At 32.7% G+C, this 27,852-nt stretch overlaps 1 protein-coding gene across 5 annotated transcripts in view; it reads right to left on the bottom strand.

Moving 5' to 3' along the window:
- The window catches only part of LOC127709656 (tubulin-specific chaperone D-like), a 117,671-nt gene extending 96,621 nt beyond the window's left edge, over positions 1-21,050 (bottom strand). For all 5 annotated transcript variants that reach the window (XM_052215268.1, XM_052215265.1, XM_052215266.1 and 2 more), the window contains exons 1-11: positions 20,867-21,050; positions 14,247-14,297; positions 11,129-11,226; positions 10,411-10,512; positions 9,232-9,378; positions 8,607-8,745; positions 7,238-7,333; positions 5,019-5,151; positions 3,674-3,813; positions 3,217-3,277; positions 717-823 (exon numbers count right to left, since the gene is read on the bottom strand). In XM_052215268.1, the coding sequence (XP_052071228.1) occupies positions 717-823; positions 3,217-3,277; positions 3,674-3,813; positions 5,019-5,151; positions 7,238-7,333; positions 8,607-8,745; positions 9,232-9,378; positions 10,411-10,512; positions 11,129-11,226; positions 14,247-14,297; positions 20,867-21,023 (1,231 nt within the window). In that variant the 5' untranslated portion in view covers positions 21,024-21,050. The remainder of the gene's footprint in view (positions 1-716; positions 824-3,216; positions 3,278-3,673; positions 3,814-5,018; positions 5,152-7,237; positions 7,334-8,606; positions 8,746-9,231; positions 9,379-10,410; positions 10,513-11,128; positions 11,227-14,246; positions 14,298-20,866) is intronic.
- Between the last annotated feature and the right edge of the window lie 6,802 nt (positions 21,051-27,852).

The raw sequence follows: 27,852 nt of genomic DNA, 5'->3' as shown, positions 1-27,852 counted from the left end.
GATGCATAGATTTAAATTCTGCGATATAAATTTTTCCACCTCCAAGTTTAAACAACAGCTTATCCAGAACTCTCCTGTTGCTACCCAATTGGAGGCAGTTTTAGGGTGGCCAGGGGGCCCGGTTCACACTCCTATAGAGCTTCATATATGATAAATGCATAGGCTTTTTACAAGTATCACTCCAATTGGCCCCTCCTTTTTCAAAAACATTGATTCGCACCTGCCCATGTCAAAACCAGATAATTTTTTCCATATCAACTTTACAATTATTCCAATGCCAGATCCTAATATGTCCAACTGTTAAGATATCTTAATATTCAACTCAAAATTCACTCTATCTTCACCAAATCTTTGTTCCACTGAACCCTGATATCAAGCCCTTATCATGTTATGTTTATAGATTATCGTTGGTTATCTCAATGAGATTGATTTTCTCGCTTGAGTCGGTACGGCGAAAGTGAGAAAAGCAATCCAGTTGAGATGACCAATGATAATCTGTTTATCGCTATTTTACCTATGAAGATGTTGTAAATTTCCTTGACAACGGCACATGTTCCCTTAGTTTCTAGCAATAATTTTCATATCACTTGTGTCCGTTTTCATATCACTCTACTCCGTTTTCATATCACTCGACTCCTCTGAGAACGGAAATTATCAGTCAGCAAGATCAAAGGAAAAGTTCATAAAATAGCGATAAAAATTGTTATTGTAATTACCCCCATGCCAGGCCCCGTCTGTTTCTTGGAATGTAAACAGTTCTAGCACAGATCCAACCACTTCATCCGCTAATTCCTTTGGTAACCTCCCAGTTATTCTTCCTATTCTGTAAAAAAAAAAACATAAAACATGGTATTATACTTTTCTTAGAAACAAAACAAAAATTGTCTCAATCTTCTTGTTAATGTTATTAAAGTTACTTTTTAAAACAAAACTGAAACACATGTTCAATAATAGTAAATACTGATTAAAATGTATTTAAAACATCTTCTGTTTCAATTCTAAAGCAGATTTATACAATGAGCAACAGGACAGGTACTCCTAGTGGAGCAGTTCACTCACTTTTTTGTGTTCGAGTTTATGTAGCTCAATCTTTAGTTTACTTTGTAGTATTTTGCAGACAGTTTGTCTTTTTGTCATTTTCTTTCGGCCATAGAGTTGTGTTTTTTTTTTTTCATCTTGTGGTTTTGGATTAACATCGTGTATCTTATCCCCCTTTTTTATAGTGAGTATTGAATGGCTGCATCTTTTGTTCATCCACTGACATTTTTACTTGAATTTTTTTTTTTATCAAAATAGTACCGAACTAATTCAACAAGGACATATACAAATACGTAAGTTTTAAAAGCATTATCAATAAATTGTAGAGTAAATATCAGTAACAAAATAACACAATCAAACAAAAATAAATCAACGATCAAAATCTGTTTATTTTCTTTGAAAGTATGTTGAAATGCATCCTAATTAAGGATGTTTGCTCCTCTTGTTTTTGAATTTCTGCCAGATTTTCAGATTCCTCTGGTTTTATCCATGTATTGCCATTAAAAAATTTGCCCACTAACCCCTACTTTTCTTTTCATAATTTAATTACATATAGTTTAAAAAGCCATATTTGAAAATCTTATAAAATCCATTTTTTTTCTGCTTTTTTAGTTTCTTTATTTATATACTATCATTTCAGAATAGTCTTTTAAAAATCTTGTTATTTTAAAACAGAGTAGCAAACATCCTTAAGAGATATTTGAGCAATTCTAAATCTCAAGCTGAAAAAAATGTATACTGTGGATTAATTCATTTCTGTGGGTACCAGTTTTCTTGGATAGAGAAAAAAATGTAATATTGTGGATATTTGATTTCCTGGTTTTGCTGAAGTTAACATACAAGCCTATTACAAATTTGTTTTCTGTTGAATATTTCAATGTGTTGTTTATCTATCATTAATTGTGGGAAACCATTTTTTGTGGATTTAGGAGAATAAATTTTCTTGAAACTTTTATGTAGACTTTGGAAAAACACTGAATTCAAATATCCATGAAAACACCATTTTCCTCAGTACACTAAAATTAGTATCCACAAAGATAAATGAATCCACATTCTAATATGACGTGCTTCTTTCGCTTTGTAAACAACACCGTGATAAAATTCTCGATATATCTATACTTAGCGCAGACTCAGAGATGTACATAATAATGGCTGTTACAATATACATCCCACGTAAATCCACATGAATCATATCCTATGTGCAAACGCTATGCCGATTTAGCTGTGTTAAAAATTGCAATTGAAAAAAAACTACACAACCTTTCTTCTTATTCTGATGCATAAGAAATAAGAATTCATGCATTAGAGCTAGGAAAAATGTACAAAATCAAAATAAAATAAAATTCTGCAAAATTTCATTAATGTTTTTGGCAAATTAAAGTCATTTCAAAACATGACGTCATATGAATGAAAATGCCAAAGCTGAAGGTTTTTCGGTTGCGTTAACCCTCTAAATTCAGATAATATTGCATTTAAATGGAGTTTTGAGGTAGGTGTTGTTATATTTTCTATTCTATTGCATTATTCACACATTTACTGATTTCAGCAAGTCAACATGGCGGCTCCTTAGTTACGAAATGTCAACTGTGGATTTACTGTAGCTTACGAGAAAAATATGTAAATTCAAAATGGCAAATGTTAGGGTTGAGAATTAAAAGAATTAAACACATTTTTTTCTAGCGGTTATTTAAGAAATAATTCATGCAAGCTATAAATTTATTAGAATTTTTAGCTTTATCTTACAGTGGGTAAAATAGAACAGCCACACATACAGCATACCCATCCTCGCTTCATTTTTTAAATGACCGTATTTGTCCTATTAGAATCGAAATAATTCATGGAAGCCATAGATTTGTTGTAAATTTACACATGGGCCATGTGTAAATTTCCAACAAATCTATGGCTTCCGTGAATTTTTTCTTAAGTATATCCCTGAAATCCACGAAACTGGTATCCACAAATACTAATAAATCCACAGCATTATGGAAATCTCAGACACACAAGTCAGAATTGACAGGAAATATTACCAGAGATTTCTTAGTCTTGAAATCTTGCCAGAGTTCTAGAAGTCTTTTCTGTTTTTAGTGTGTTTAAAGGTTGCTGTCTCATATCCCAAAATGTTATAATCTACACATGATTATTTGAAAAGAACAGCAATTTTTTTTAGAAATACCTTACCCTTTGGCAGCAGACCATCTAACTATAGTATCTTTGTCACGTAGGCCTCCAAGTAGATGTTCTGAAAATTAAAACAATTAAATATTTTACTTATGATATTATGACTAGTGATGAGAAAAGCTAAAAAGGATAATAAAACCTTCATTTGAGGGCAATAAATCTTTTGAGACAACTGACAATTTTATCGATGTTGACCTAATAGCAGATCTTGTCTTGCTGATCATATTTGCTTTTAAAGTTTCTATCTATCTGATATAGTTTTCATGATAATAGGCAAAATCACAAAAAATATTATTTTTTTTAATAGTTAATGGACAACAGATGACAGATGCTGAGTGATGGGAAAAGCTCACACTTGTCAAATTCATATTTGTGTTTTATTAATATGTTTTAGCCATGGAGTATAGGTTATACAATATGAATATATACAAAAAATGTATTTAATGGTGTGAAATACCTATAACATCTTCTATTTCATCTGGAATATCATATTCCTCATCTTCATCATCTTTAGCCACACCCACAAACTGCTGGGAGTTGTTCTTATCAAAGGGAGTAGACAAATTGTCAGCCAATGAACGACTGCCTCTCTGATATCTGAAAAATTGATTGACACATCAGCATAAAATTCTTCTATCATTGAAAATATATGCTAAAAAGGACTATATTTGAAGCTAATATTTATATATGAACCTTTAGTGAGCAAACTTACATACCCCCACCCCACATAACAGGAGAGCTCATAGTGACCTGCTGGCATAGCTTTTTCTGTTAACTTTTAGGTAGGCTTCTTTTTTGTAATGTTTAGGGGAAACCTTCATCTAAATTTATCATAAGTCCCCCTGCCCTTAAAAAGTACCCCCATTTAAGATTTTTCTCACTATAAAACACATGTGAGGCATTGACAAGTACAAAACTTCATACATATTTGAAGACATGGTCTTTCGGTCTGTTTGGTTGAGGTCTGGGTCTGGCTTGTCGGTGACTGCTGGTGGTCCTTTGTTGATTTATGTATTGTTGTCCGTTGTCATTTTGCTTGGTTTCTTTTGGTGCCTGTTCTGACGTCGGACTCAGACTTCTTTTGAACTGAGTTTTGCTGTGCATATTGTTGTGTGTTTGTTTGTTCTACATTGGCCAGAGGTGTAGGAGGTGGGTTGAGATCTCACAAAGCATGATTCTGTGTTAACCCCACCACATTTTTGCGCCTGTCCCAAGTCAGGAGCCTCTGGCCTTTGTTAGTCTTGTATGTTTTTTAATTTTAGTTCATTTATATGTTTTGGAGTTTAGTGTGCCATCCATTTTCACTGAACTAGTACACATTTTTGTTTAGGGGCCAGCTGAAGCCCCATTGCTGGCCTTTGGCTGTTTTCTGCTCTTTGGTCGGGTTGTTGTGTCTTTGACACATTCCCCATTTCCATTCTCAATTTTATTGGAGCATTTGATGAAATATAAAATTTTACTACTTTCAAACAACAGCAACAGGTTTAAGGAATGGTGGATATACTGACTGCAGGGTGTTTCTAGAGCTTGAATGGATAGACATTTTTATGTATTTAAGGAATTTTAAACTGAATAATAAAAAATAAGGTTATGGGGTATCAATCTATAACAAAAAATCTATTCACACTTGACAAAACAAATAAATAAAGTAATAGTATTTTTATTTCTGTTTTTCATCTTCAATGAGAGGCAGATGGTCACATCTCATTTCAAGTTCAAGATGGTCCCTACCACTAGGCCATAATTGTAATAGTCTGTGAATGTATTTTGGGAATATTAATCCATTTACAGAGTGATCTTACCTCCAAGCTGCTACTCTGTTTTTGAGGAATGTTAGACCTAACCTCTGTATGACCTTTATCACAGATTTTCTCAACAATGTATTATTAGTTTCTTTCTTTTTTAATTCTTCCACTTTCTTCTTCACTACAGGAGCTAAAATATATTTAGAAAAATGTAAAAATTGGACAATGTTTTGTTTGAGAGAAGTCTAAATATTTGGTTCAACATTTTTAGATTTTGAAGACTATAAAATTAAAGGCAATATTGGTTTGCTTACTGTTGAAGGCCATACAGTGATCTAAAAATTGCTTACATCCACTTCATATGAACTCTGGTGGATAGTTATCTCAATGGCAATCATACCATCTCCTTATTTTTATATTAATAGATAGATATAGGAAGATGTGGTACGAGTGCCAATGAGACAACTCTCCTTCCTAGTTACAATTTATAAAAGTAAACCATTATATTAATGTCTGGTATTCCATCCATGAAAAGGATAAAAGCTGGATTACTACAAAATGGTTTAATGTTAGCATAAGGATAATTACAGATGAAAGTTAGTTAATTTGATAACTTCATTCATTTTAAAAGAACAGTGTTCCAATGTTCCTCGCCACAGCACATATTTTATCTGTCTAAGGGCAATAATTCACATTATTTTGTGTTTGTTCTTTTAAATTCACAATGCAATTTTCCATAAAAAAAAATTATTTACCCTATGGCATAACTCCTGAAAAAAAAATTGATCTGCGCTGATTATCAAACTCATCCAAAAAATCATAATAAATTTTTAATACAAATTTCCTAAAAAACAGACAAGTATTCTAGGCTTGAAAGCACTTAGATTCAATTTTTTCATAAAATTTACATTTCCAAGGAGCATAACTCCCTCAAAAATAGTTGATTAGCAACTGATTTTTTAAATCATCCAAGACATTACTGAAACAGACATTATATATAAATTTTATAAAAATCTGACACAAAATTTAGTTGTGAAAGTGATTTTAATTCAATTTTTTCATATGAAATAATTTCCAAGGGCCATAACTTCTTTAAAAAAGTTAATGGAATCTGGTTTTCAAAAACTGTCCAAAATATTGTTGATATAAACGTTTGACAATAAAATAACAGAGTTCCAATGTCCATTGCATTGCACATATTTTATCTATCCAGGGGCAATGACTAAAAAAAAAACTTTTTTTTGTTGTTCTTTAAAACAATTTATAAATAAAAAGTGTGCACGGGAACAAAATTTTTTTTTAATAGTATACTAAATATTTCAAACAGATCTAGACCTTCAAAGGCATTACTTATAGTATACTATAAGTTTTATAAAAAATTGTACCCGTGAGAGCACTAACGAGGCCATTTTCCATAAATTTAATATTTCCCAGGGGCATTACTCTTTTTAAAAAAGACGATCGTCTATCATTATAGAATTTGTCCTAAAAATTGCTGATACTAACCTATAGTATAAGTTTTATAAAAATCTGGCAAGAATTGTAACAGTGAGAGAGCTAATGAGGCCATTTTCCATAAATTTAATATTTCCAAGGGGCATTACTCTTTTAAAAAAAGTCGATCGTCCACCATTATATAACTTGTCTGAGATATTGCTGATATAAAGCTATAGTATAAGTTTTATAAAAATCTGGCAAGAATTGTACCTGTGAGAGCGCTAACAAGACCGGACAGACGGACGCCAGGTATTTTCATGTCCCCTGCAACACGTTACGCGGGTGACAATAAATATAGGATTGAGAGCGCTTACAAGCCTGGTGAGACAGACAGATGCATGCAGACAGGCTCACACCCAGTATGTTATGTGTACCACCTCTGCTTTTTTTTCCATGTTCAATGTTTATAAAAAAAGACTGTGAGATTACTGTGGATTTATTTATTTTCATGAATAGCAATTTTTGTGGATTGAGGAAAAATTCAATTTTCTTGGATATTTGATTTTCTGGTTTGGTCCAAGTCTGCATATAAGCCTAAAGCAAATTTTACTTCGTTAAACAATTTATAAGGAGGTTCACTTATTCCCACAAAATCCAAGAAAATTGATATCCACAAATATTTGGATTATCCTCCTGAGTTTTCCTTACAAAGCCATACTTACCGCTTTTCCATAAATAAATACTCGACAAGATTTTAGATGGTGTGACTTGAAATGAGGATTCCAATTATAGTTTTTACCCTAGCCTTAGCCTGATGCTTTAATCAGAGCTGTACTTACCATATTTAAGTAAATCCTCCCGTTTTCCATGTTTAAATAATAAAGACAAAACTCGTAGAGTGCCACTAGCACAATTGACTCCCATCATGGTTTCAACTGTAATTAAAAAAAATATAAAGTTGTAAGCAGAATAATTAACTGTATAATGAAAGACAGATACAACTACAGAAGTAATACAACCTTTATTATCCATTAGGGTCTATCGTGGTCAGTTACAACAGTTCAATTTGTTATATGATTAATTATATAAGCTTGCAATTTTCAATATACTGAAATTCAGAAATTATTGCAAGGTATTTATTAATGCGAATAATGGGACTGGGTGAGTATCGCAACAGTTAGAACACCCATTATGATATCTGATACTTATAAATGAATGCAGATTTTCCCTAAATCGCAATAATTAATATCACATTTTTGTCCATTCTTCAAAAATCACAATAACAAGTGAATCTGTGAGCTACTGCTCACTAATGATACCTCCGCCCGCTAAAAGTATACGGTAAAGAGGAAGTTGTTAAGTGATGAATCTGAAAACGCATCACACAGTATAGCTGACTTATATAAACCCTGAAACCAAATTTCAGAAATCCTTGTATTGCAGTTCCTGAGAAAAATGTGACGAAAATTTTCAACTTGGCTATCATGTGTAAAATGATACAAGTGTTCGGTAAACAGGAAGTTGTTGAGTGATGAATCTGAAAACACATCACACGGTATAGCTGACTTACATAAACCCTGAAACCAAATTTCAGAAATTCTTATGTAGTTCCTGAGAAAGATGCGACGTAAAATATTCATGGGACAGACGGACAGATGGATGAATGGACGGACAGACAGAGGTAAAACAGTATACCCCACTTTTTTAAAGCGGGGGTATAATAAATGCACATAATAATTTCTGAATTTGTAGTAGTTTTTACTTAGTTTGTGCAACATGTTATGCCTTTTCTATCATTCAAATTGTGGTATTCTTTTCAAATAACTGTATCAATACGGGTAATATTGGCATTCTATTAGATACAAATGTGCAAGATTATTCAATCATTAAATGGACAAGAGTATACCATAAGATGTATGTTGTTGACAGATTCATGATCCGATCTTTCAAAAAATCTTATTTTGTCAACAAAATTTTAAAAAGGGGCAACACAAACTTAGGGCTGTTCCGTAAAAAAATTTATGGGGGTATGAAAGCATTTTCTTTTACACCGCCAGGCATTACATTTTACTTGATTATTTCCAATAGTTGCTCAGGCTATCTTTCTTGAATAATCACCACCCACCGAATCTTAACCCCCTCCTCTCCATACAATCAATTCTAGAACGGCTCTTGTAAGTTTGTAAGATTTAGATATTTTTTACTCACTATTAGCTGTGTGGAGCATTTGTAAACTCCAGTCTAAGAAATCGGGTAACTTTTCTCTTTGTACGTCTGGTCTCGTCATGAATCTGGAAGCCAAGTATGCTGCTGCATCTCTGGATTTATCATTCACTGTAAGGTATAACTGAAAATACAAATCGAAAATACGAATTCCATTTCAGACCTCAGTGTCTAGGAATTTATCATCCATTGTTAAGTAGTAAATAACAAGACAAAACTTAGTGTCAATTAGATATAACTACAAAATTAGAAAGTCAATTCAAAGAATCGGTTTCAAGATCTGAAAAAAAATTCTAAGGAGCTGAATCAGATTATCTCCCCTTTATTTACACTGTATCATTCACATGCTTTTACCACAGATTCTTCCATGGTCACTATAAAAGAAATAACTTTTGCCAGAGATCACATTCCTGAAAGAACAAAACATACTTTTTTATCCTTGAAAAATGGGATTCATGCATTCCTCAATATGAGGTTTTCTGCCTATTTTAAGGACTGTTTTTTTATTGTCTTTTGCAGTAGGGCATGGTTTTGTGTTTTCCTTCATTATAACATTTGAATGACCACATGGTATATATTCTTATTGTTTGGATTTTTTAATCCGACCTACTTTAGCAAGATCTAATATTCTATCCATGGCTGGTTTCCTTCTCTTTCCATCCTCTGAGGTCACATTACTGTCCAGTCTGACCATATCAAATGGTATCATACTGACCATGGACATCCAAAGTAATAACTCATATCTTGTTTCCCAGTTCTGAAAAATATTTACTTAATCTTTATTTGAAATGCACATTTGCAACCTGAAGTGTACTGTAAATTGGAAAATTGTTGTGAGGTGTTTATTTAAAAATACCTTCATAATTAAGATATCACAAAAGTACATTTCTTAAATTTCATCTTTAAGGGAGATCCAAATTTGGGACAGGGAAATTACAAAAATTGTAAAGGATTCCGTGGAACTCTTTGTCTTGACTTCAATTGCTGCTGCCTGAGTTGAAGTGTAGTGTTGACTGTAAATAAAAAGCTAGTTCATTTATTATGAAAATACAGAATTTAAAAAAAAAAATCAAACATCTTCTTTTAACAGATGATATATCTTGACCTTGAAGATTAGCTTCTGTCCAAGTTTCAAAACAAAAAAACTAAGTCTATCTAAAAATAAAATACTGAAAATGAAAAAAATATATATATTTTCAAAATTTGGCTTCCGACATTATCTCTTAATCATAAAATAGCTTCTGCCAATTTTCATTAAATTGTATGAAGGTTTGACAAAGTAATTGATGTGTAACAAACTTTAATCCCCGACTGTAACTGAAACTGTTTATGGCAAAAAAAGTCCTTTTATCAGTAAAATATGCAATGTTTTTTTTTAATGTCATTATTTTGCTCTGGATTCTGTCTTTAGATTGTTAAAAGCTTCTGTCCAATTTAAGTAAAATTCCATGAAGGTTTGACAAAGCTATTGATGACTGACAAACTTCAACCTTAGACTAAATCTGAATGTTAACTGTAAAAAAAACTATGTCCATTTATCAGTAAAATACAGAAAAATGACAATAAATAATTTCAAAATTTTCCTCTGGATACTGTCTTTTGGTAATAAAAAGCTTCTGTCCAATCTTACTGCATAAAATTAATTGATGCAAAAAAAACTTTTAACGCTGACTAAACCTAAATGTTGACAACAAATAAATTTTTTATGTGGGCATTTATATACCTAGGAAATAATTACAAGTGCAGGTCAGAAAAGGACTCTTTGACAAAGCAAGATTTTACTACCTACCTCATAATCCTTAGGATCTTGTGCTGTCAATAAAGCTATGACTGGTTCAACATCCGCAACTTCATGTGGGAACAGTCTAACAATTACTTTTGCACCTCTCATCTATTAAAGATTCATACACAACAATTAGATTGATCTATGTTTCCTTTACGCAATATATGCACATCAGCTTTATCGTGGCGAGAACTTACACAAATATTTTGATCAATAAAGGTATTGTTTATGAAAATCAGACAAAAGATCCTTCATGAGACTATAACACTGGAAACAGATTCTTTGTATAAGATAAACAATAAATTTTCTTCATTTTTTGGGATGTCCTTTCAAAATTGTCCTTCAATTTTCACATCTTTTTCTTCGTGTTCTTCACTTTTGAATGTCCAGTAGTTCAGTTGGTTTTGTGATGCAGATTTCTGGTTACTAGTATAATCTAGAAGATACAGGCCTTTGAAGGTCAGGTGAATCGATGGGTTTGGTTGGGTGTATTTCTGGTTACTTGTTCTATATATACATATGCATTAGAAGGCTAGGAAAAGTGGTAGAGAGTTTCTAGTAACTTACGTGTACCCTAATGTATGCACTTGAAGGCTAGATGAATCAGTAGGTTTGGTGATGAAGGAATACTGGTAACTTGCTTTTGTTGTAAGATATAGGATACAGACATTTGAAGGTTACATGACTCTGTGGGTTTTGCAATATGAGATTTCTGGTAACTTACCTTTGTTATAAGATACAGACATTTGAAGGTTAGATGAATCAGTGGGTTTGGTGATGAAGGATTTCTAATGATCTCTAACAGCTGGGTCATCAACGATTCTACAAAACAAAGATTAAGTGTGAAAATCTTATAATGTAACTTTTTTTTTTAGATCAGGAAAAAACTCTTTAGATATTAACCTTGAATCAGGATTCAACTGCTGAATATCAATATGTTTATACTAGTTAAAATACTGTGGATTCGATCATTATTTTGTTGGGTATCAATTTTCATGGATTGAGGAAAAATTTTAGTTTTGAGGATATCTGATTTCATGGTTTTACAAAGAATGCTTAGAAGCGTATGCAAAAATACTTCTTCGTTGAACATTTAAAATCATGAGTTGAAAATAAACTGACAACGCAAACAAAAAAAGACCAAAAGACAAACAACAGAATACAAAACACAACATAGATAAACTGCTTCGCCGAGTGCAGCTGAATACGACCGCAGAGGTCCAACCCTGAACAGTTGGGGCAAAAATGGACACAATATTCAATATTTGCAAAAAATATTGACTCCCCAAAATTTTTTTTTAGACCCTTTTTGGCCCCTAATTCCTGAACAATTTGGGCAATTACCCCCAAAATGAATCCCAAACTTCTACTTGTGGTATTGAACCTTGTGGTACAATATCAGAGCAATCAAAATACTTATACACAAGTTATTGTCCTGAAACTAGAAAAATGCTTGTTTTGGACACCTTTTTGGCCCCTAATTCCTAAACGGTTGGGACCATCACCCCCAAAAAAAATCCCAACCTTCCTTTTGTGGTATTGAACCTTTTTCTTAAATTTTATAGAGATCCATACACTTAAACTAAATTTATTGTCCGGAAAACAAATGTCTTCAGACGACGATGACGCTGACGACAACAAAGACGCTGACGACATGATAGCAATATACGACCCTAAAATTTGTTTGCGGTTGTATAAAAACTACGGACCATACCAATTACCGGGAGTGATCTTAGGTGCACCAGAAGGGTAAGTAGATCATGTTCCATATGCGGCACCTGTCATGTTGCTCATGTATGTAGAAGCCTGGGGATAAGTCTAATTTGATAGGTCACATTTGGGGATTGTGTTTAGGACAATTGAAAGATATCCGTTGTTATCTTTAGAATAGAAATTCCAACTCGTGATGGCATCTGTAAAATTTTTTAAGTTACCAAAATGACCCTTTAGCATGTTAAGCAGCTAGAAAAATAGTTCCATTTTCATAAAATGCTTAGAAAATTAGAAAATGACATATAAAACTATGAATATCACCTGTGTTAATTTGTTTTTATTATTGTACGATTGGTGCATTTTACAAAAAATCTGAATTCAATTAATTCAAAATGCAACATCTCATGCACTGAATATTCTAAAATTTCTGTGATTTTTCATACAAAGTAGCAAGATTTATCATTGTCACTTCAGGAAATGTTGTAAACAAATAATGATAAAAAAATTTAATTTAAATTTAAAACAAGAGTTGAAGTTAATGTGATTCATATAAATCTTGTTGCATTCTTCCAATTATACAAAACTAGAGGCTCTAAAGAGCCTGTGTCGCTCACCTTGGTCTATGTGCATATTAAACAAAGGACACAGATGGATTCATGACAAAATTGTGTTTTGGTGATGGTGATGTGTTTGTAGATCTTACTTTACTGAACATTCTTGCTGCTCTATCTATAATGAACTTGGCCCAGTAGTTACAGTGGAAAATATTTTACCCTATGTACTATTTTTTAGCCATGTCGGCCATCTTGGTTCGTGGGCGGGGTCATCAGACACATTTTTTAAACTAGCTACCCTTTTGGCCAGGTGAGCTAAAAATGCAAATATTTTATAGTTCATATAATCATGATAAGTCAAGGATGAATGATATGTATGGGGTACATAATAATAGGGTCAGACGGAACAATCGATGGATGCATACCTAGATGTCTAGGCAGGAGCAATCAGATACAGCCTTCAGGCTTAACTTTTGAGTCCACAAGCCAGAAGCTCAATTTTTTGAAAATTTTAGTTGGATTCTGTTGGCTTGTAGAGCAGCATTTTACAAGCCCGAAAGCAATTTTACAAGCCAATGCCGTAGGACTTGTGGTTAAGCGTGAAGACTGCAGATAAATACATACCTAGATTGTGATAAATACTTACCTAGATTGTTATAAATACATACCTAGATTGTGATAAATACATACCTAGATTGTGATAAATACATACCTAGATTGTTATAAATACATACCTAGATTGTTATAAATACATACCTAGATTGTGATAAATACATACCTAGATTGTTATAAATACATATCTAGATTATTATAAATTAGGCTGTTAGTTTTCTCAATTGAATTGTTTCATATTTTTTTATGATGTTGGGGCCTTTTATAGCCCACTATACGGTATGGGTTTTTCTCATTGTTGAAGATGTATAATTGCTTACATCCACATCATTTGAACTTTGGCGGATATTCAGCTCATTGGCAATCATACCACATCTCCTTATTTCTATTTAGATGTCTAGGCAGCAACAATCTGATAAATGCATTCCTGCATTCCTAGATGTCTAGACAGGAACAATCTGATTGGTACTTTCCTAGATGTCTAGACAAGTATAATCTGATAAATACATACATAGATGTCTAGGAACAATCTGATAAATACATACATAGATGTCTAGGAACAATCTGATAAATACATACATAGATGTCTAGGAACAATCTGATTAATACAATCCTAGATGTCTAGAAAGGAACAATCTGATAAGAACTTACTTAGATGTGTCTAGACAGAAACAATCTAAGTACATTCGTAAGGCCACCCTTAAAAAATTCTTTGTTTGAAGTTGCCTACCTATGTGTCAAAGGGTTGGGTAGGTAGGTAAGGATTTTATTTTTTTTGACCAACAATATAAGTTACATGTATTAGACAAGAAAACAACGTTAGATCAGGAAATAATCTTTAAAAAAAAATTGAAACGATTTGTCATAAAAATTTTCGGGTAGGCTGCTTCTTAGGTGAGTAGGTAGGAAATATCAAACAATTTTAATTTTATTTTTGACAGGAACAAATCGATAAATATTTACCTAGATGTCTATCAATCAAATGAGGCTGTTCTTGGTACTTGTCAACGATAACTGCAAAACAGAGTATAAACTATAAAAATATCTCATACAGCTTTCCAACATATTTTACTTTTCTGAGGGATCATTAGGTTTCTGTCTTGTTGGCATAGTACTATAAAAAAGGATTTTATGATAAATATAAAAAGGAAGTAAAAAAGATTTTTAGGTGAAAAATCAACAGAATCACCTTGTTTGAACTAGTACAACATGTACAAGTGATCACAGGTGTGAGATTTAATTATGCATCCAAATTCTTTAAAAATGTTAAAAATATTATTGTTACCTTCATCCTACATTGTCCTACGTTCATCCTACATTGTCCTACGTTCATCCTACATTGTCCTACGTTCATCCTACATTGTCCTACGTTCATTTCAAGTATTTTCTTGAAGAATTAACGTGGAGAGAACTAACTATGCTTTGTAAATGTACATGAATTTAACACTGTTTAAATATGTTTACATGTTTACATGTTTTTGTATAAATGTACCGGTATTTCAATTACTTTAATCATTCTAATTAATTACTTTGCTATTGAGTGTAATAATTCATTTGATTGTATTGTTCAAATTTTGGGAACCATGATTGCGTGGTTGATGAAAATATTTATCTATCCATCTCTGGTCTCTGTTTTACCATTGTCATGTCAACATTCGTTATTAGGAAAATGTGCTTTTTAAAAACAAAAGTTTCTTACAGCTTGATTATGCATTAATAAAGAGTCTTAAGCAGATGTTAGTACGCTGATGTTGTACATTTCTAATAATGCACATTTCCATCATCGCCTTTTGATCTTACAGGTTTAAAATCCTAATCAAAGTGCTTGTGAACGAGCACTTAAGGGTCAAGATTGCTTTCATTTTGCCATATTGTGAATTTTTAATTAAAACATTGAATTGTATTTTGTTAGGCAAGTTAAAAATTTGGGTTGGAGTTATCTTCCTTTGTTCATGATTGTACATTTGTAGTTGAACCTATTCTTATAACAGCATTACTTGTGTAATTTTTAAATAACAAAACGTTTTCTTGACAAGTATGGAAATTCAAGTATAACATATCATCAATAAATTGCATGACATTGACTGGATAGGACCTCAATAATGATCACTTCACTGCACTATTTTGTTTGAACTATCAAAGGTAGAGATCAACCTTGGAAGATATAGATATCATGTCAGTACCATAGGGTTTTCATGCAATCTTTACCCAATAAAAAAAAAATGTCCAGCCGGCTCAAATATTTTTTTGAAGTTGTTATTGGTTTTGAACTAGCTGTCATCATGGTCATTAACTGCCAGTATTCTCAGATCTGTACTTTGCCTTCGGCTGTTGTCTGCTCTATGGTCGGGTTGTTGGCTCTTTCACACATTCCCCATTTCCATTCTCAATTTTATTTGTGTCTTTTTTTTGTTTTTAAAGGGGCACTAGCTACGAGATATATAAAAATTATAAAATACGATTTTTTTTTGTTCAATAATTAATGAAAGTGAAATAGTGAAATAATATATCGCTTTTAGCAGCCAGTATGGTTCAATTTTGTCAAAATAAGCTAAGAAACATTGAGGATGAATTATTCACTTGCAAGTGAATAATTCGACCTCATTGAATCCGTATTCATGTGAACTTCAATTTAACCCCTTGGCTAGAGATGGATACGGCATGCATTGTGCGTGTTCAATTATTTAAAGGAAAAGAATGTCAACATTGAAAGTGAAACAAAGGTAAATCATTTGATTGACTGATTCGATCCACAAAAAATCATTCTTATACAGGAAAAAACGATGATTAACATATATTTTTAATCTATAATATGAAATTAAACAGACCTAGAAAAATCCAAATGCACAATTCTGCTATCTATTTATATCTTTATTTATGTTTATATCTCTTATATGGCAATCAGAGGTCTTCGGGGGTCAACTCGACAGTTAATTAGATGGTGTCTAGACTAAAATACACACGAAACGTAGCTACATATTATCGAACCCATGCCCGGAATATTATTTATTTTAGACTTTTTATAATTTGGATAAATGTTTTACATTGTTATAAATCAAATATGAGAATTTGAGTCAAATCGGTGAACATGAATTTGACAGCTAGTGCCCCTTTAAGGAGTTATAAATACCCTGCTACGTCAGGTCTGTGTTTTTGTTAGATGTTTTTTCCTGCTTTGTATCAAACTGATGAGTTAAGCCCTTTGAAACTGATTTTTATTGTTTGTTCTTTTGTTGTACTGTTATACACTGTCCCAGGTAAAGGGAGGATAGGTGCCTTCAAACATGTTTAACCCAGCCACAATCTTTATGTGCCTGTCCCAAATCAGAAGCCTGTAGTTCAGTGGTTCATGTCTGTCTTATTTGTTTTTTGTAAATTGTTTTGTTATAAATTAGGCTGTTAGTTTACTCAATTGAATTGTTTCATACCATGCATACTTTTCATGTCAGGGCCTTTTATAGCCAACTATACCGAAGGGGTTTTTCTCATTGTAGAAGGTTGTATGGTTGCCTATAATTGATTACATCCACTTCATTTGAACTTTGGTGGATAGTTGTCTCATTTGCAATAACACTACATCTCCTTATGTTATATATAGCACTCGTCTTTTAACACATTTTTGCATGCCATGACATGATTTCTCATTGGCAGATGTTGGCAATAATGTTTGTTATATGATCTCAGAAGAATTTGCTTGAGGATGCTTTGAGATCGCTTGGGAGAATGCACATGATGCAAGAAAAATTAAAAAACTTATATATAACAATCTGTTCTTCAATCATTCATAGCTTAAATAGAACTAATATATGAAAATAAATTGCACTGAAGTAGGAGGTGAGCCCCTGACCAATCACATGACACTGTTGCTGACAAGTAAAATAAAATAGTCTTTAGGAGCTCAGTTTAGGAGCTCAGTAAGGTGTACCTGTCTCATATTCTAAAAAATGTTTGATACTTAACTACTTGACCTGAATACTTTAGTTCCGAGATAGTCTGCTTTGATGTGTCCAATTTCATTTTAAGCATAAACATGATAAACGTCAAGATATAACATCAGAAATCTATGCCAAGTTTGGATCAGTATAACATTGTCTGCATGAAAACATCAACATGTGGACGATGTCACCTTACGGTAGGTTTTCATCAGGGTGAGGAAGTTCAACTAGAACTGTGATGTCAGTATTTTTTGGTGTAATTATAACATTTCCATAGTTATCCTATGAAAAAATCTGGATCTCCTGTAGTTGGTGATCGCAATACTGGTATACTAGTATTGTGCACAATACTGGTATAAAAATGTTTTACCAGTATTGTATTCCAGTATTGTACCAGTATTGTGTTTTTTTTAAATAAACAATACATATAGGTAATTAATCTTTTATTAAAGGTCACTGTCACATAAATATGCATAATGATATTAACATATGACATGACAAAAATCTAGACATGTGCATAGAACACAATGTAGAATAAAATGCTTCGCTGGGCGCAGCTTGATACGACCGCAAAGGTCGAAACCTGAACAGTTGGGGCAAGTATGGACACAACATTCAAGCTTGATACAGCTCTGAATTTGGATTGTGATTAAATATTTGACACAGCATAGGTTTCTGACACAGAAAGAATGTGGTCTAAAAACTTCAATTTTTTTAATTTACCTATTATGGTCCAATGTCCAAAATCTAAATACATGGTTAGATTCAGCATATCGAAGAACCCCATATATTCAATTTTTGTTGAAATCAAACAAAGTTAAATTTTGGACCCCAACTTGGACAAACTTGAAAACTGGTCCCATAATCAAAAATCTAAACACATGTTTAGATTCAGCATATCAAAGTACCCCAAGAATTCAATTTTTGATAAAATCAAACTAAGTTTAATTTTGGACCCTTTGGACCTTAATGTAGACCAATTTAAAAATGGGACCCAAAATTAAAAATCTAAAAACACAGTTAGATTTGGCATTTCAAAGAACCCCAAGAATTCAATTTTTGATGAAATCAAACAAAGTTTAATTTTGGACCCCAACTTGGACCAACTTGAAAACTGGGCCCATTATCAAAAATCTAAACACATGTTTAGATTCAGCATATCAAAGAACCCCAAGAATTCAATTTTTGTTAAAATCAAACTAAGTTTAATTTTGGACCCTTTTGACCTCAATGTGGACAAAGTTGATAACGGGGCCCAAAAATCAAAAATCTAAATACATGGTTAGATTCAGCATATCAAAGAACCCCATATATTCAATTTTTGTTGAAATCAAACAAAGTTTAATTTTGGACCCTTTTGACCTCAATATGAACCAATTTGATAGCGGGGTCCACAAATAAAAAATCTAAATACATGGTTAGATTAAGCATATCAAAGAACCCCATATATTCAATTTTTGTTGAAATCAAACAAAGTTTAATTTTGGACCCCAATTTGGACCAACTTGAAAACTGGGCCAAAAATCAAAAATCTAAATACACGGTTAGATTCAGCATATCAAAGAACCCCATATATTCAATTTTTGTTAAAATCAAACAAAGTTTAATTTTGGACCCTTTGGACCTTAATGTAGACCAATTTGAAAACTGGATCCAAAATTAAAAATCTAAATACACGGTTAGATTCGGCATAACAAATAAATAAATGTGGTCAAAGATTTTACAAATCTAATGCGCCATACTGTCCAATTAAAGATTACTTCTTGAAATTTTTCAATATTTGAAATTTGAAAAAAAAATAATATTTGAAGAATAATTCTTTTTAATTTCTGAAATCTTAAATGAGAAAAAATTGACCCCCCACAATTTCTTTAACCCCCCCCCCCCCCCTTTTTTCCCCAAAAAAATTCTTTCCCTCAAGATATGGTCATAATCGCAATTCAAATTTCCAATGGAGTTTGCAACCATAATTACCCATTTAAATTTACCATAGTGCTAACTTAATCTATTTTATAATAGAATTTAAAATATAGTGTTAAATATTTCATACGGATTTTGTTGTAAAAAAAAAAGATGCAACATTTGCAGATATTTTTACTGGTCTTCCTTTATAAATATGCATTTCTTTAAACATAATTTAAAAGCAGTGTAAGGGAAGTAACCAAAACGTTGTATTTGGATTACCTACCTTACACTGTTTTAAATTATCTTAATTGTTCATTAACCATTACTTTATACATAATTTAAAAGCAGAGTAAGGGAGATAATTTCAATGATGTATTTGATTTATCTCCCTTACACTGCTTTAAATTATGTTTTGTACTAAAGTATTTGTCCATTAACCAGGACAACCTTGTTTTTCCCCCTTTTTTGCCCCTAATTCTTAAACGGTTTGAGCCATAACCCCCCAAAGCAAATCCTAACCATCCCTTTGTGGTATGGAAACTTGTAGTATAATTTCAGAGAGATCCATACACCGTTCCACAGTTATTGTCTGGAAACTAGAAAATGCTTATTTTTGGCCCCTTTTTGGCCCCTAATTCCTTAACTGTTGGTACCATAACCCCCAAAATCAGTCCCCACCTTCCTTTTGTGGTATTGAACCTTATGGTAAAATTTCAGAGAGATCCATTCACTTAAACTAAAGTTAGAGTGTGAAAACTAATGCGTCTTCGGACGACGACGCCGGACGACGACGACGCCAACGTCATACCAATATACGACCACAAAAATTTTTTTGCGGTCGTATAAAAATGACACATGATACAATTTTTTCAATCTCCACATTGAAACAAGAACTATCCCTTAGCTCTCCTATCTAAATATAGGAACAGTTTTATCAGTGAGAGGTTAAAAGTATAGATAATGTCGGGTATAAATGTACCAAGGTACCAGCATAGGTATGTATTATATTGTTTATCTTCATAAAAATAGTTTAATAGTAGGGACTGTTCATGCTGTTGGTCACCTTGTTCAGTTCTACTTTTCAACCCTGGATCATAGATCTGTACATTTCAAAGGTGTTGGTAATCAGTTCTGTTAGAAACTAATCGAAATAAACAATCAATTAATGTTGTTGTAGACCTGGAGATATAAAGTTAGTCTAACTGGTTGAGTAAGGGAAGATCTTCTTTGGCTCAATTGGTTAGAGCACTGCTTTAGATCTCGAGATTGAGAGTTCGAATCCCGCTGGTACCATCCTTGGACTTTCACAACATTGGCGCTGCGAGCATCTACTACTGGTACACACAAGTGTATATAAGTGCCTGGCATTTTGATATGGTCATGAGGTTTAACCAGGTCATTGGATGACGGTGAAATATCTGGGTGACATGCAGGGAATTGGCCAGAGGGTTTTTGAGTGAAATACTCAGGGTTGTACAGTAGCGAACATGTGAGCTGCTCGGATGTATGGTTCACAGCCCGAAAAAAGAAAAGGGTGAAGAGTGTTGTAGACCTGGAGATATTGGTTGAGTTAAAGGAAGAACTTTTTTGGCTCAATTGGTTAAAGCGCTGCCTTTAAATCCTGAGATTGAGGGTTCGAATCCCGCTGGTACCATCCATGGACGTTCACAACAATGTTAAACTATTTTTAATGAGTCATAAGTTATGTTTGGTTGTCTACCAGTAAAATAGTAACTTTCTTACATGTAAATCTCTCAACAGTGGTTTCAACTGCTACCTGATCTTTAAATATATCTTTCAAATTGTCTATCAATCCTTTGATTTCATCAATTTCTTTGAATTCTTCAAGTATGTGGCCTTTTCCAATTTCCTTTTCATCGTTATCGATGTTGTCCGCCATGCTTGGGAATCGAAAAACATTGCAGGCTTTTTCTTTTAATGTATCTGTAAAAACCGAGAGGAACCGGGTTTTATTGCATTATCTGCCCTTGATTTTCGCGGGGTTTTTATGCGGTACATGTCAATTCGGCACAACGACATTTTGGCACCTATAGAAAAGTCAAAACGGCACTCGATAAATACGTCGACAGATCAAATCGGTCACTTCAGCATCTAGTATGTCAACACCTTCTGAAATTTGCAAAAAGTGATAATATCCAAAGTAAAATGATTAGTCCATCGTTTAAAAAACCTCACATTTAGGATCATTTACTGCTTAGCAGTAAGAATAAACATTAAAATGATTGATTGATTGATTGATTGATTGATTGATTGATTGATTGATTGATTGATTGATTGATTGATTGATTGATTGGTGTTTAACGCCACTTTCAACACTATTGTGCTATTTCGTGGCGGTCAGTTTTTATTGGTGGAGGAAGCCGTAATGCCCGGAGAGAACCACCGACCTTCGGTAGGAAAACTGACAATCCTAGTCAATTAAGATTGGAATCGGGTGTACCTGCCCCGTGCGGGATTCGAACTCACAACCTCAGTTACATTGAAACTGAATAGATATGTTTGTTGTTTGAATTTTACGCAATATTCTATCAGTAGTGTTTTGATCTTTTTTTCTTTTCAAATAAATGTACTTTTTTAAATGTTCAAAACTCTGTAATGTATGTACCCGATGTATAAAGAATTAATAATTACCGTGTTTGCTTTGAAATCATGATAATTTTAGGTCTTCGTATTTTACAGAGACATGTTTAATTCATTTACTTGATCATATTTTAAAAACAAAGTCATCTATGGTAATTGGTATTATAATGCAAGATCAACAAAAAGTTCAACCCCATACCCAAGAATGAAGGACACTAATGGCCGATTACCCTTATCAGCGACACCCGGGGTGCAATGTTTTTAATGATGTTCGATTAACATAGAAAGTAATGGGAAAATAAATGGGTACCCTTCATTAATTCTTCATAATCTTTTTATTAATCATCTGAATTCTTAATAACACATACGACCGAATTCTACATAGATTTACCTTTCTGGTGGTATAAAAAAATCAGTTTACCTTATCTCATTGTTAGGTCTCCAATTTTTTAAAATTTCATTATCTAAATTCCCTTACTCACATCAGTAAATAACGATGAATTACCCCAAAAGAAACGAGACAGCAGTAACTAAAAAAATTGAAGCACACTTAATATGCAAAGGAAATACTATTAACACATACTGTTGAATACTCCTGTCAAAAAGCTATATTTTGATGTCAGAAAAGTCAGTTTAAATTAAAAAATTCTTAGGTCTCCGGCGTTTTGAAAAGTTGTCTTTGAAAAAAAATAACCAACACAAATGTAATATACGAAAACAACGTACATTAGCGAGATCATACTGTTATACATGTAAAATAAATTCCAGTTGTTTTTAAATAAATGAAATAATATAATACATAATAAGTTCAAATTCAAAGTCAATATAATACTTCCATGATGTAATGAATATATGCACGGTTTGTTAAGGGAGTATTATCCTGTAATGACATTACATCAATGTGGTTGAACTATTAAAACAAAATTTGAGAACTCGAAATCTAATGCAAAAAATCTTTCAAATCACTCTTTTTTAGGGAATCGTGTTCCTCGCTCTTTAGTTTGACCATGGAAGTAAATTGATTAGTGTTATCTATGTATAGATAGTTTAATTTGCTGCTTTTATTTTTTTATTTCTTCTTTTAATTTGTCATTTTCTATATATATGTTATTTTTACTTAATGGTGCAATACAAAACACATGTAAGTTGACTCTCGGTCATTTTAGAAATACACTGTTTGAAATGTTCTTGTGTGAAAAAATGTAACGCTTACAACACATTGAATGTTGGTTTCTATTATAATGACGAATGTGTTGTCATTGTAAATGAATATTAAAAAGCCGATTGCTGAAGGTGACAAGTTTTAATCTTATGCACAGCAAAAGAGTCCCTTCTTCGTTGATATGTTGGGTTTTCCTTGTATTTCAAAACACCTTTTGTCTGGTGCATATGCCACGACTCATAAAATCTAACTTATATTTATTAATTTATTTTGTCCGACGAATTTGTGTCCCTGACTTTTTTTTTAATGTAAACTGATTAGCCGTTTTTTTTTTATCGTCTAAAAGAAAGTGTACATTTTATTGTCATGCACCAAAAATTACCGTTAACATCGTTTGACATGAACTTTTACTTTTATTTGTCATGAATGTACCATCCATCATGACCCTCATACAGTGTGTTGAAGTCGGACACATTGAAATGTTAATTAAATCTAAAAAAAATCACAGAATCATGTTAACTATTCAACTTAAGTTCTTTATTTTGATTAATTTTTAAATTCATGACTAATGATGCTTGATTTAAAAAAAAATACAGATATATAACAAATGAATTAGTATTTTATCATTTTATATATGTTGTAGCAGGGGTGGATCCAGCCATTTTTAAAAGGGGGTTCCAACCCAGGATAAAAGGGGGTGGGGTCCAACCATATGTCCCCATTCCAAAGAATTGATTGTTAAAAAAAAAAGAGGGAGGGTCCAACCCTTGGATCACCCCCTCTGGATCCGCAACTGTGTTAGGGGCGGATCCAGAATTTTGGAAAGGGGGGGCGAAGTATGTAAAGATCGCCGAGCGAAGCGAGGCGAAAAATTTTTTTTTGACCTTTTTTGGCTAAAAAACATAAAATAAGTGTAAAATGCACTTTTTTAACGCTTCCTGGCGTGGGCATGTATATTTTATAGTTAAAGTGTAAGGGTTGGACATTTTTGATGCCGTATTTGATGTGGTACTTGTCAGTAAAAAATTGACATGGAAAATTCTCGTTTGTTGTATGTTTAGTTAGCATAACCTCACGGATTTCTTGTTGTAAACAAGATATACGCCGGGCTATTCAATGAAATTAACAATACGACCGACACGATTTTTATCCAAATGTTTGGTTGAAATGTTTCACCAAACAAGGGAAGTTAGGGGTTCCAAAGTACCAAAGGCTACGAATGAGTCTGAAATGACAACGAATTTATGAATGACGGTCGACAAATGGAGACATAAAGGCCACACCCAGCAGGCAAGTTGCAGTCGGGCCTTGAAAAAAGTATTAATTTTATCAGTTCGACGAAACAGACATTCCGCTCAGAATTGGATTTACATGCAAACCCCCGGCCTCAAAAAAATTACGCCCGTTTTTCTATTCATCGTGTTTATTTAATGCTAAATAATTCTGTTGGAAATTTTTGTTTCTTATAGCAAAAAAGTGGACAAGATTATTGTTTTTAATCCAGATACGGCCAGAATTTTTGTTTAAGGCAAAAATCAGGGTGAGAATTTTTTCTCTCAAATATCTCAGACTGCCCCCTCAAATCAAATGGTCCGTACCTTAGACTTTAAATCTATCTAGAGTTTATTGACTGGGGATCATTATTCAGCTATGTTAATAGGCTGGGGCGTGTGGGGTTAAACATGTTTTCGTAGGTAAATAATATTGCTGTGGAACTTTTTTTTCACGAGAGTGTGATAGAGTATTACTATGTGTTTGGTGGAATTGTGAAATAGAAGTCAATAAATACGTTCTTGCTCAATCCTTTGTCGCTTTGAAGGTGTCATGCTTGTCATTCTCAGCCTAAGCAATGTGTTACTTTAATTTGAATTTCAAAATGACTGAGTGACGTTTTTTCGACGCATTGGTCAACTCCACCGTAGCGAATTACATGATTTTGACATAATCAATAATATATTACAGTAAATACGAGCGAAACATATCTTTATAAGTAAAGAATTGTAGCATAAAATTAAATACGCGGGAAATGGCAAAGTTCACGAAGTCTAGTCTAATCATTTTACAAAAAAAAAAAAAAAAAAAAAAGTGCAAGCAAAGGGGGGGCGTACGCCCTCTACGCCCCCCTCTGGATCCGCCACTGTGTGTACACAAAGGTCTAATGAATAAATACAAACAAACAGGTTATTCATGGAAGAAAATACTGTTTTTAATTTGGGTGATTATTCTTGTAAAAGAATTTAGTATTGCTGGACAAAAGACTGGCATCTCATGCGAAATTGGCAAGAGTTGGCAGTATTGATAATGGACAATTAACATGGTAAAAAATGTATTGTTGAGGTTCTTTGATATGCTGAATTTAACTGTGTATTTGGATTTTTTTAATTTTAGCCACATTTTACTATGGGTCAACATAAGGGCCCAAAGGGTCCAAAATTAACTTTGTTCATATTGTAAAAACGTTTTTTTTTAACTGAGGTAACCCAAATATCAGTGTTTAGATATGTACTCATTTAAATGCTTTAGACAATATCATGCAAAATTTTCAAAAAATATGCAGGATATTGGATCCTCATGTTTTTAGGTTTTACTGTTCATTTTCCCTTTAGGGGAATGCTTTATTATCTGAACAAAATTCTGTTACATATTTTGTGAAACACCTTGTGTCAGGTTTCATTTATTATATTTTTCTACACAGTCAGTTACTCAAGTATGAAGTGAGTAGATTTCAAGTGAAAAGATTTTTACCTGTACGTATGATCATGTGACTTACAGGTTAGGATTTGAATTCAAATTAGTTTGATCTTTACTTGGACAAAGACTTGCATTATTTCCTTAAAATTTTTGAAGACATGAAAAAGTTTAGAGTTTCGTGACGAGTTTAAGGTATTTAATGTAGTAATAATTATTTACTTTAAGGATTCTGTACCCTTCTGTTGATTCAACATGTTCAATGCTAAACATATGGAAATTTTATAGAAAATCCACAGCCTTTCCCCTTGTAATCTAATATTTGACAATTCGGTGCTTAATTGATAGACGATAATTGCACGCAGTGCTAGCAATGATTTCCTTAAAACAAAATTATAAATTAAGATATTGTTTAAAACAAATGTAAATACGGACCTATTCAAGTACACCTTCTAGGGTGTGCTAGACTTTAATGACTCACCACGAGTTTTTTTTTTTTAATTAAAAGGTTACTTAGGACTTTTTGTAAACAATAAACGCTAGAACACCATGGACAAACGAGTAAGTAATCTATGTTTAGAATTTTATAACGAAAATCTCAATATTAAAGTCTGTGGATTTTCTACAAAAATCTGGTTTTATTTGTCTCAAAATTCCCATTTTCTATCGAATGCAATGAAACTATAAATAATAATGCTTTGTTCGAAGTTTCCCCTTGGTATATGTACAAAATGGCCAATCTCTACTGTACATTATGTTTGCTGTTTTGATATTATTGCAGTTTGAAAATTTCGAATTCAGATGGCTACAGAAGGGGTCATAAACCTTAATGTATTCTGTTCTGGATTTCAAACTTTTAGTTCCAGAAAATTACTTTTAAAGAATTAAAGATTTCACAAATTTTTCGTACATAATAAGGTTGGATGGGAAACACAATGATGACTCTTAACCATTTCTTCATGTTGGTTTATTTATTTGAGAAGTATAACATTTTTTCATTGACTTGTTTTAATATTAAATGTTTCTTTTCAGTTCTTGGATTCTAGGAACTTAAAGTCATCTAAATTGGTATTAGATAAGAAAACCAGACACTATACACCATTATATAGATTTTCAACAATGCTAGACTCAGAGTATATATAGTCAGGACACAAGTGAGTTCCCACTGAAAAAACGTCCTATCATTTCAACTAAAATCAATATTTTTCAAGGAAATGATACTTTCAGTAGCTATTTAAAATGCCACAAAGGTCAGTAAAAGACATTTAATTAAACAAGGAGGTTATAAACACCATCTCCTTGAGTTTACTAATATAATAAATTGGGACCATGGTATCGAATTTGGAAAGCTTATTATATGTTATTTCCTTTGGTTTTAGTTCATCATAATCATTTGGCAAAGTTGGCTGTGTTTATGCAACAAATGTAATTTTCCTTTTCAAAATCTAAGGACTATGGGTAATCTCATTGGTTGTACACCAAAAAAAACAACGTTATATCATTAATTTCCATTTTTAAGATTTTTTTAAACCAATCATAATGTTTTTGTGTATGCTTTTGAAAATAATACAGCAAATTGATCACGGAAAACCAGTGCAGCTGAAAAAGGCATATATATATGGAAAAGTAAATTGAATTTTGTATTTCAGAGAATTTAAAAGACTATCCATAACATTCTCATTTTGATGAATTGTTAAACCACAGAAACTTAAAGAAGACCTACAGAAAACCTAGGCTGTATAGTATATACAACAATATAAAATAATCGGCCAGTTGCGTTCATCTATAAGGTTTGTATTGGTTGAATATTACATTTCCCTTCATTAATTTTCAACATTAAAATGATTTTTTTTTTAAGTACAATATTAATTACCTTGCTTATTAAAAAGGCTTTGAAAGGCATAAACATGTTGAAAATATACTGCACAGCCCTGTGTTTTGAACTTTGTAAAGAATAATAGTGCATATGAACTTGAGATTCCAGGATATGATTTTTTGTCTCGCTTGACAGATTAAAAAAGCGAGACATAGGTATGCTGTTTTCGGCGGCGATGACAACAACAATGTATTCGTTTGTGATAAGGTCTAGTTTATGGCGAACCACTAGTGGTAGGTTAATGATAATAGGTCTGCAGTTGTATAAGCATTGGCATATCTCATTTCCATGGAGACTATTTGGCCCTGCCCCCTTAGTTGTTATGGTCTATTGACTTTGTAATGTTTGCTTAATTTTCATGTATTAGTTTGTGATTAGGTTAGTGTATGGGGAACCACTAGT

Source organism: Mytilus californianus, unplaced genomic scaffold (assembly GCF_021869535.1).
Source record: "Mytilus californianus isolate M0D057914Y unplaced genomic scaffold, xbMytCali1.0.p SCAF_7, whole genome shotgun sequence".
Classification (NCBI taxonomy): domain Eukaryota; kingdom Metazoa; phylum Mollusca; class Bivalvia; order Mytilida; family Mytilidae; genus Mytilus; species Mytilus californianus.
This window is presented reverse-complemented; position numbering and strand designations above follow the sequence as displayed.